Raw genomic sequence first — 11,751 nt, 5'->3', positions numbered from 1 at the left:
GGAAAAATTAGCACGACTTAAATAAAGCCAAGTACTATGGCCTACCTACTTTTCCGTACGCAGTCGGATTTTTTTTTTAATTGTTTTGTTTATTTTATTCCCTAAGTTTAATTACGCATGACGTTTCAAATGTAATCGGTTTCTAGTACTGTACCGCTTTTTAAAATAAATAAAAACATTGACGAAATTTTTAGCGTTTTGTTACAATTATTTCATCTAATGTACATAATTTAACGACAAATTTTACCGATAAAAACGACACAAATAAAAAAAAATAAGTTACACAAATTTAGACTAGTTTTTATTTATTTGGAGTAATATTGTTAAAATATAAATCAAATTAATAAATAAAGAAGTGTTGTGTAGGAGAGAGAAAGTAATGGTGGGGTATTGAAAATGTAAGAGAGAAAGTGATGGGCAAGCATTATTTTTGCTCACCATTGGGAGAGAAATTGTGAAAAAAAATTACCCATGAGCAAAACTGATTTATTGAGAGAGAAAGTGGGTAGAGAGATATTAGGCAATCATTATTTTTGCCCACCTTTAAAAGTGGTCTTAAATGAACTTATTATACTATCAAAACACTCCCCTTATTATTACAATTCCCAATAATATCTTAATCCTAAACGCTATTCCTCCCATGCCCAGATATCAAACGTCCGGAATTGATGAGAATTGAATCCTACATCTCAATTTTAATAGGTAAAAATGCTATTGACCACTGACCATAACGTTAACCATGTATGATGAGATTCACTTCGTTGATGCAATTTATGGGGAAGTGTCGAATACATTTTCAAACCGTGAAGAGTTAAATGAACTGAACTTATTATGTCACTAAGTAGTGGACAAAAAGCCATAACAGAACTTTTATGTACAGCAATGCATTATATACTCCGTATAAAATGGGAATATACATTAAGGTTATGTTAAATGAACTGACCAAACCTGTGGATACTCCGTACTTCCAATTTCTTTAATACAAGCCGCTTTTTTTTACAATATATATATATATATATATATATATATATATATATATATATATATATATATATAGATAAGGTATGGAGTTTAACTTAAAAGATAAGATAATTTAATAAGATATGGATAATACAACTTGTACTGTTGTATGTACAATTATACAATTTTTAGGTATGGATTGGATTGGAGCAAGTTTTCATATGATTGTATGGTAGTTGCCTTTGAGATGTATTTCATTGTTGTATGACAATCCCTACAAATGCGCAGGTTTTTAAAGATCCTAATAGGTTTCAACCTCTGTGTGCTTATAAGACAATATGCTACAACCAATTTTTCGCTATGCTGTAATAAGTATTTCTCCTTTTTTAGCTCCCTTTCTATGTAATGGAGAACAAGATTTGTATTAGGGAGATAAGCCATCTCCTTAATTTCGTGAATCAACTAATCCAATTTGTCAAATATATCTGTTTTGCTTGAGTATGTGATGTATCCCCCACGAAGAACTTGTGCATTTGGTTTTCAGTCTCAATCCAACTGCATTCAGCTTCTTTAAGGTTAGGGTTAGGGTTTAGGGTAAGGGTTAGGGTTTAGATTTAGGGTTAGGGTTTAATATTAGGGTTTAGGGTTTAGAGTTTAGGATTAAGGTTAATGTTAAGGTTTAGGGGTAAGGGTTTAGGGTTAAGGTTAATGTTAAGTTTAGGGTTTAGGGTTAGGGTCTGGGGTTTGGGGTTTAGGGTGTAGGTTTAGGGTTAGGGTTTATGGTTGAATTACCATTTTGCCCTTGATAATTCAAATCTAAACAACCTATTTGTTTTTATTAGAATAAAAATATAAATATTTATTCTTTGAAAAAACCAAATAACATAGAAATTATTTTTTTAAATAACCTTTGTAAACTTGTTAAAAAAAAGTTATTAAATACGATGTATCAGTTTAAAGATTTGAAAACAGAAGAAGTGGCTACTCCATAAAGTCATAAACCAAACCACTATCCTGAGATTTCTGACCACTGAAAATTCAAATTAAATGAATTAAAAAAAAAACAAAAACAAATAGGGTATTATTGAGAAATTAGGGATTCGTATGAGATTTTTTTTTTAAAAAGGTAAAATAAATATTCTAAACCTAGGATGAGAATATTATGTAGGTATTCTTTATTAATCTTTATATTTATACTCAATCTACTTAGGCATATTTTGCAATTACCATACATAGCTAACAACACAAATACAATTTAGAACTCATTCAAACTACTTAAGAAAATTAGGCTTTGATGTTTAAATATGAGTAATGAAGATCAGGTAAAAAATAAAAAATGATACGAGGACATCGTAGTCTATACAGAACAATTGAACGAGTTTTGTTAAACCCATTACTTCATATTGTAATTAGCTTTCCCTACATATGATCCTAAAAATCTTGACTCCAACTATGTGGGAATTTATATAAGAGTGGAAGGTTAAATATTTGGCATTTGAATGATTCAATGCTAAAAGCCTAAAATAATACTGTATATGCTTTAAGTAGAAAAAATTGCCTTACCAACAAAGAGAATCAACCCTTTAACTTAAATATTGAGCATGAGCCTGATTTTTAGATTAATTAGTCAATAATTATGAGTTTAATTTGTTCGGCATCGAGAAAACAAAAACATACATGAGTATTATTTCAATTCATAGGCTAACAAAATTTTGTACAAAGTACAACCATTTTTCCCATACACTATATATGTACCATATGCACTTTTAAAGACTATGTACAACATGAACCTATCAATCATTATTTTGTGTAGTTTTAGAAGGAGAATTTCGACAAACAGGACAAGAGGCATTCAATTGAAGCCATTCATCAATGCAATCAACATGAAAACAATGGCCACAATCTGGTATCGTCCTTAAGCTTTCCTTTGGCATATATTCACCCAAACATATTGGACAGTACATGTCATCTGCCTTCGGTAGTCTTCGACTTTCACCTAGGACTACTTTCGGGTATGACTCGATTATGTCTCGATTGAGCCCCTGGACAACAGTTTGAGGTTGCGGACCATCTGATTCTGCTAGGGCGAGTGTAGCACCTACAATTCCTCGTCTCTGATTAACCGCCTTGAATATGAAGTATAGCATACATAATGTAACCAACACCAATGGTGTAGCAAATGCCAAGGCAATGGCAATTATTGCTTGTCTTGTTAGTCCTGGAAACAAGTAAAAGGGGTATGAGCTAGCCTTTTGTGAATTTATTAAAAATGTACTCAATCATGAAATCATAATATCTCAATTTTAAACATTCATTAAGTATAAAAAATAAAGTATAACCATAGCTATCATCATCTTTTTTTTTTTTTTTTTTTTTTTTTTTGACAATATTCGACATTTTCTAGCAATGTCATTTGCCCTTTGAACCTGATCTCTCTGAACTTTTAAAATCGTGCATCTGTGAAACGATGGTCCTACTTCCCTTAACTCCTTTAGCAACCAAGTTATTGAGATCTCCCTTCCCTGGTTATCCTGTAAGTTGTTCAGAAGGGAAGTAAAGTCGGTCAAGAGAAGGATTCCCTGCCTGCCTTTAGCTCGAGCCCATCTCATTGCTTCAAGGCAAGCCCAAGCCTCACATTAGATGACTGATGCAGCTGCCCCGTGTTTTCCACCCTCATCGAGGGCATAGCCTTGGAGATTAGACTTAACTGCCCAGCCTATCCCTGCTCTCATCGCCTTCTTATCCCAGGAGCCATCAGCTTCCACCATGAAATCATCAAAACCAAACTTTTCCTGTCCTAGATGAACATGATTGAAACCCGGGGGATCTGATTATCCCTACTTGCAGCCTCCAACTCATTTGTTGAGCTTACTTGTAGATTGAACGTCTCGTGATCTTGCATTGCAAGATTTGTGAATTCCATCACTAAACTTGTTGTCCCCATAGTTCCTTTAAAGCATCTTGCATTCCTAGTTTTCCATAATCCCCATAACGTTGCAAAAAGCACAGCGGTTACTATGCCTACCATCCTCGCTATTAAAAAGCAAGATATAGTGCTGAATCCATCTTTTCAAAGAAATGGACCCAGGAGAGTCAGTGTAAATAGTTAGGGAGCCATTCTCCCAAACTTCCTTTGCCAGATTACAGAACCTAAACAGGTGTTGGCTATCTTTCAAGTCCACCCCACAGTGATCACAAGCTGTATCAACTCGTATCCCCCGTCTAGCCAAATTAACTTTGACTGCAATGCCATCATGAAAAAGCTTCCACAGAAAAACCTTCCACTTCGGCTGAATGTCCAATCTCCAAACCAACTTAACAAACTCCTGATCCCTTGCCAAGAAGGTAGATCGTTCTACCCCCGCTTCCTTTGAGAGGTAGTAGTACCCAGTTTTAACTGTGTACCTACCCGAGGGGTGATATTTCCAGTAGAGAAAATCATCCTCAATTGAATGCGGAAGCTCCATTGACAGAATCGATTTTGCACTATCCCAGTCAAAGCATTCCCGTATCTTCCCTGCGTTCCAAGTTCTAGTTTCTCTGTCAATAAAATCGCTCACTTTCCAATCCAAAGCGGCTCTCAGAGTTTGGCCTGAGTTAACTAGAGGGATATCCCCTTTCACCCAAGGCATGCTGATGGCCTTGATATTATTGCCATTCCCCCACCTTCCAAGCAAAACCCTCCTTAAAAGATTGAGCGACTTTTTGTATACTTGACCTCCCCATTGAAGGATTCCCTTGTCTTATATAAGGGCTAGCTATATTGCATATGCTACACGGTTGAAAACCTTTAGTCATCCATGAAGTAAAGGTAGATTGACAAAACCGACTTGTACAACTAATACATAATTAACTTAATCACCCATGCCACACCCAAAGTAAACTAAAAATTTGTTTTAATTTCTCAAAAACTACCTGAAAAATGATATAGTCGAATAATAATATCTCCTTTAAAAAAATAAAATAATTATCTAATAGCCAAGCTAGTAGACTTAGATAATAAAGTTAAAATCACTTGGAGCCAAACTAGCTAGATCACTAGTTGTTATCACTTGAATATAACTAAAATTGAGTTGAGCTGAACCAAACCAAAAGCAAACAGAATGACTAATTGATCATGATAAGTTAGTGAAAGAAAGTTTTTCAAAACAATCTACCTCACAACGTTAACTTGTACATAGATGGAAAATTGTAATTAATTGAATAAAAAAGGGGAACTCAGTAACTTACCATGGTTAGGAAGATTGAAACATTCCACTTCGGAGTTAGAATTTCTCTTGAACTTACATCGACCATTTCTTTCATAACACTTCGCACATTCATTAGGTTGAGACCAAGTGAGCCTTATATCACTCCTTAAATTTAAAGAATAGTCCTCTTTATTGGGTCCAATAGGAACTTTAATTGGTCCAATTTTAGCACACAAAGAGGAATTACCCTTAACAATTTTGTCCAAAGGACTAGCAAAAACCCCATAATTTGTACTACTTAGACACCCAATTAGTGTAATGTTTAGATTATCCGAAGAATTCAAGAAATCATTAGAGCAATTATAAAACCAATAATCTTGCTCTAAGTAAGGATTAAAAGGAGAATTATTACCCATAAAACTCGAACCATTAATAGAAAGAAGCTTTCTTGGAAGACAATTATCAAGATCATTAAGCCATAACACTTGATTAATATAGTCTATTTCTTCAATAGAAAAAGATCCTAAATTTGGTAGGTTGATTAGTAGCTTATCATTTTCATTGCATATCAAATCAAACCCTGGATACCCACAAAACCAAGGCATGGAATCATTTTTGATCACGAATGGAAATTGAACGTACCGAGAGACCGGTTCTTTGTAGCTACATACTTGTATTTGGCAATGATCAACCACCTCTGAGCTTTCATGATCGGAATTCGTCGTGCCTAAGAACGAAAAAATTATAATTAGGACGAAGAAGATTGAAATTTTGAGGATTTGCATTTGTATCAACTTTGAAGACTTGTTCTTATTCCAGAACATTACAATATTTTGATACTTATCAATTAGTCCTCATATTTTGCTAATTATCATTGACTTTAGTAATATAATGGTTGGTAGAAAACTAGAAATTAAATCAAAAATTTTGTTTAGGGTACGTAGAGGTACAATTAAATCTAGCTAGACATGTTGGCTGACGTGCGATGAACATTAACATTAACAAGGTTTTTTTATTGATTATGTCAATGAAATTGAAGTGGAAAATTAAGATAATGATGTAACAAATGTTAAAGTCTTAATCAATTACAAGTTGATAAATAATGTTTGTATTTTTTAAGTAATTTTGATTTGAAAACAAATGTTCAAAGCTACCTCTTGCACTAATCAATTTAATTTAAGGTTTTAAAACCAAACTTGATTGTCATCCCAAATTCCCCCGATGTCTTTTGCAGAATGCAAAAGATATATAAAAAAGTGATCATTGGAGCACATACATATATATATACTTCTTCAGTTCTTTTTTTAATTTTTTAACTGTATAGTAGGTAACTAAAATATAACAAAAAGAACATAAAAGAAGGTGACACAATCACATATATATTGAAATCAAACATAACACACACGATATTATTTTATATTTTATATCAAAATCAATCTTTCACATTAATCTTACCAAGTTTATAAGAGTTAGGTTGAATATTGTTCAATAATTTTCTAACAACGTAAACAAATATTGCTTGATCTACAAAAACGGATTGAAGCAGCATTGATCCATAGTTTCATTATTCTACATTACAAAAATTGTCTGCTACATAGTCTTGCATTTTTGCTAATCAACTATCTACAATTTGGACTTAAAAGAATTAAGGACAATTCATAATTATGAACAAGTAAGCTGATTAAGCATTATTTTCGGGAATTTGGGAAGGAGAATATCGGCAAACAGGACAAGAAGCATTCAATAAAAGCCATTCATCAATGCAATCAGCATGGAAACAATGGCGACAATCCGGTATCGTCCTTAAAATATCCTTGGCTAAATATTCACCCAAACATATAGGACAACATTTTTCATCCGGCTTTGGCAGTCTCCGACTTTCACCTAGGACTACTTTCGGGTAGGACTCGATTATTGATTGGTCGAGACCATGGATGACATGTTGAGGTTGCGGAGTGACTGTTGAGGTGAGTATAAGACTTGTAAGTCTTGCATTTGTTGCTCTCCTTCTTAAGCAAACCGCCTTGATATAGTAGTATGTAATGCATATAGTAACCAATACTAATGGTGTTGCAAATGCTAAGGCAATAACAATCATTGCTCCTCTTGAAAAACCTAAGATGAATTAACCAATCAAATATAAGAAGAAATAATTAGAACATAGAAAATGACAACAAATAAAAGGTCGAAACCCCCTATCATGCACATCTGACCGTTTTTTTGAGAACCGTAGATCATTTTCACCCTTTAGAACATATGGTAAAACTCGAGTGAGATAGCTTAATACTGATAGTTAAAGAGACTAACCACGACGAGGAAGATTGAAGCATCCCACTTCCAAGCTAGAATTGCTCTTGAACCTACAATTCCCGTCTCTTTTGTAGCACTCCCTACACTCATGAGGTTGAGCCCAAGTGAGCATAATATCATCCTTAAGTTCCGAAGAAGAGTACATACTTTTATTAGACCTTTTTCTTACAGGAACTCTTATAGGACCTATTTTAACACATAAAGAAGAATTACCCTTTACAATATTTTCTAAGGGAGTAGCAAAAACCCCATAACTTTGCCCACTTAGGCACTCGATTGGCTTCGATTGATGATCATCCGAAGAGTTGAAAAAATCATTAGAGCAATTAAAAAACCAGTAATCCTGTTCTAAAACAGGACTAAAAGGAGAATTATTACCAACGAAATTTGAGGCATTATTTAGTGAAAGAAGCCTTTTTGGGAGACAATTATCAGGATCATTAAGCCATAATTCTTGATGGACATAATCTATTTCTTGAACAGAGAACACCCCTGAATTAGGCAGGTTAATTTGTAGCTCATAATCTTTATTACATGACAAATCAAACCCTGGATACCCACAAGACGTTGGAAGGGACTCATTGCTAAGAAGAAATGGAAATTGAACGTATCGATTGACCGGTTTGCGGTAGCTGCATACTTGTATTAAGCAAAGATCAGAAAGATTTGTGTTATTTTCCATGGATTTGGTTGAGATTAAGAACAAAAAAGACAGGAGGAAAAAGATTGGTTTTTTGAGGATTTGCATATTTTTGTAAAGTTGAATGATACAATTTAGCTTCTAATTTTGGAATATATTTTGGTTTTTATGATCATTTGGTGTTTAAACACCATTGACTTTGTGATTAGTTGTAGGTTCTTGTTATTATGTAAACATGATCTAATCTATTTTGTTTTTATTAATGAAGTCAATGGATTGTATAGTTGAAGATTCATGCAACAAATGTTTGTGTCATCATGATTCTCACTTGCATGGAATAATTGTATTATTGTTGCAACTTGCAATTGTTCAATTAGTTTAATTTTGTGTTTTCTAATTCAAACTTGTATTAATAGTCAGATTTTGAAGTTTTTTTTTTTCCTTCTATCATATCCAGACTGAAAACAAGTTTGAAAACTTGTAGATTCTATATATGAAGTATGTTTTATAATTGTACGATCAACTTGCATGACTAGTCAACAATCAAAGATCATAAAAAAAATATCAATCATACAAGATACAACTAGTACTAATTAATTAATTACCAATGCTATCCTAGATTATATCAACAAAATCAGCTCAAAATTGAACAAAAACTCGTAACAATCAAGTTAAACCAACACAATTAGTCATCAAAAAGAAGATATATACATACTCTACTATGAATTTGGAGGAAGAATTCTGCAAATAGGGCAAGTTCTGTTACATCGAAGCCATTGATCAATACAATCAGCATGAAATTTATGCAAACATATAGGTAAGATCCTCAATGTCTCCTTGGGAGTATACTCGGACAAACAAATGGTGCATGTATTATCATGTTGCTTAATCATCCTTCCACTCGCTCCTATCACTATACTCGGGAATGAATCGATTGTTTCCTCGTCGAGGCCAATTACTTCGATTGGTGGTGGTGGTGGTGGTGGATGAGGCTGTAACGTTGTTGGACTGCTTGCTCTCGATCTTGGGGCTATATCAAACACATACATGGTTCGACGACTTTGGCTATTGTTGTTATTTCTTCTTAGGCAGCAACAACAACAAGCATAACATAGAAAGACAGCAAATATAGCAATTGCTGGAATAATTGCAAGATTAACCATGGGTTTAATTAATGTTTTGGCTAGAAAAATGAGAAATTGGGAGTAAGGTATTGTAGTGCATGAGATCCTAATTCCTCGGTGGAAGTAATTTAATTACTAAAAGTTGGATTAAAGTTGATCAACTTGGAGTATATATATATATTGGTCTTATTTTAGTAATCTCCTCAAGACTTAGTATTCAATTTAGGTTTTAAAAATATTTCCAATGGCGAAACAGAGTAACACTGTGAGGTTGAAAATAAAAATTTCGAAAAAAGCAAAATGAATTCATATAAAAAAGAACAATTAATTAATTACACAAATAATTCTGAAATCCATTTATTGTTATTGCCAGATCAAATATCTAATTTTAAAAAGAAGTATAGATATGATATTTTATCATATAATTTTTTTTTTAATGAAGATAAGAATGATTCATATAGGTATAGTTATCGAATACCATTCCAAGGAAATAAACCAAGAATTTTCTTATACTTCTAATTACAACAAAACTAAAGACAAATTTATTGACGTGGCGTGGAATATCCCGATCACTAATTATTTTTCATTAGGAAGAAAAAATATTTTGGATAGAGAAAAACTATAGATAGAAAATATTTGGATTTGAAAATTCTCCATTTTTGTCTTAGAACAAAGGTCGACGTTGAGACCTGGATCAATATCAGTACTAGCATGAATGAAAAAACGAATACTGAATCTACAACTATCAAATTGTTGATAAAATTGATAAGAAAAGTATTTTTTATCGCACAATTTATCAAGAAATCAACCAACCTGATAAATTTTTTTTTTTTGATTGGATGGGAATTAATGAAGAAATACTGAGCACCTGGACCATGATCATTTTATTAGATTTTTAGGAAAATGCAATACTTTAATTTATATATTTTGAAGAATTAGATCAATTTCCTTTTCAATTAACATGTAATTTTACCTTTTACCCCATGTAATAGAAAAATAAAAAAATGATGCCTATGTCTGTGTAACCACTACTTAAACTGATTTTAGAGTTCAAAAGACATCATTGATAGTGAGTATTCGAAAAAAATAAACAACGACATGATTTGGTCAAATTTAGACATTATTAGTCTGAATATATGACTTATATAAAGGTAGGTATAAGTCATTTATTTGTAGTTAGGTCAATTTATGTTGGGTTCGTATTCGGATGAGGAGCTATTCGGGTTACTTTCATGTTTATTGTAAATCAAAGACTAATGTGAATTCTATATCAAATTCAATCATATTCATTTTTTAAGTAGGGTCAATTTTGGCTTATGTCAACTTTTTATCATCTGATTCGGATATGTGCTTGGAAATTAAGAGGGTCGGACCAAATTTGTCAAGCAAGGCAGGGGCTTGGGTTGGCAGTAAGGCTCTCGGCAACATTTGGCCTAGCCCTAGACCTTATTCATTCAAAGTTAGGCCTACGTTTTCACCAATTAAGCCAAATGATAAAATGCACAAACTAAAGAAAACCATCCAATTCATATACAATTTCAATTACACTCCATAATTCAATGTTAATTAGCTTGTACATTATAGTTGTATCATTACACTTTACACCAAAATAGGTTACATTGCGTAGTAAATAGTGTAACACAATTCAAAACTTAAGTAGTATATGGATGACTATGGTGAGGTGGATGCGTTCTACAAACAGGACACGTAGCATTCAATTTAAGCCATTCAACCAAACAATCACGATGAAATCGATGTACACACTCCGGTAGAATCTTCAATACATCGTTGGGAACATACTCGGATAAGCAAATGGAACACGTGTTATCATCATGATGGTTCATCGACAATCCACCCTCTCCAACCACCACCGTTGGATACGAATCAATTGTCTCTTGGTCAAGTCCCTTGTCTTCAATCTGCTGGCTTTCGTTATGGGCCTGGACATGGGCTTGGGCTTCGGGCATGGCAAACGATATTTGAACTTGGATTCTTCTGTTCCGGCAAGTCCAACATAGACTTGAAAGAAGTATGACACCAAGAATTGTAAAAAGTATGGTAAAAACATCGATCATAATTAATTTTGTAGAAATATGATTAGTAATCGTTTTTCTTCAATGGGATTACAAAGGAAATGTTTGTCCTGCCTTTGAATTTATTTACAGAAGAGCTTTGAACACTCATTAATTATTATGACTTGTTTGGCCTATGGTAATATTTATTTCTAAAATTAGCAAGTACCTATTAGAATAGTACTAGTTTTAATGAAGAAGTCAATTTGATTAGATCAGTTCATAGGGTCAACTCTTGCCAAATTGCACACACTTGTATAAAGGTTCAATCTATACTGGTTCGGAATTTATCTGCATCATATTCCTAATAATATTACGACCAAAATCATATAAATTATAATTTTTGAAAGTATCAACATTGAAAGTGTTAGAATATGCCTTTTTTTTTTTTATAAAACAAATCAATCTATTAATCAAAAATCATACGACATTTACAAATGAAATCTAAATCAACA

General features: G+C 33.0%; 2 protein-coding genes across 2 annotated transcripts; both read right to left on the bottom strand.

The window, feature by feature from the left end:
- Positions 1–2,622: 2,622 nt before the first annotated feature.
- LOC110728953 (putative RING-H2 finger protein ATL21A) lies at positions 2,623–5,979 on the bottom strand. Its single transcript, XM_021908626.1, has 2 exons — positions 5,191–5,979; positions 2,623–3,178 (listed from the first exon to the last, which is right to left on the bottom strand). The coding sequence occupies exons 1-2, from the start codon at positions 5,972–5,974 to the stop codon at positions 2,754–2,756; spliced, it is 1,209 nt and encodes a 402-aa protein (XP_021764318.1). The 5' UTR covers positions 5,975–5,979; the 3' UTR covers positions 2,623–2,753.
- A 579-nt stretch (positions 5,980–6,558) lies between these two features.
- LOC110728941 (putative RING-H2 finger protein ATL21A) lies at positions 6,559–8,559 on the bottom strand. The gene is made up of 2 exons (XM_021908614.1): positions 7,458–8,559; positions 6,559–7,265 (listed from the first exon to the last, which is right to left on the bottom strand). Exons 1-2 carry the CDS (start codon positions 8,206–8,208, stop codon positions 6,832–6,834), a joined length of 1,185 nt encoding a protein of 394 aa, XP_021764306.1. The 5' UTR covers positions 8,209–8,559; the 3' UTR covers positions 6,559–6,831.
- Positions 8,560–11,751: the final 3,192 nt, after the last annotated feature.

The sequence above is a fragment of the Chenopodium quinoa genome, unplaced genomic scaffold (assembly GCF_001683475.1).
Source record: "Chenopodium quinoa cultivar QQ74 unplaced genomic scaffold, ASM168347v1, whole genome shotgun sequence".
NCBI classification, from domain to species: domain Eukaryota; kingdom Viridiplantae; phylum Streptophyta; class Magnoliopsida; order Caryophyllales; family Amaranthaceae; genus Chenopodium; species Chenopodium quinoa.
This window is presented reverse-complemented; position numbering and strand designations above follow the sequence as displayed.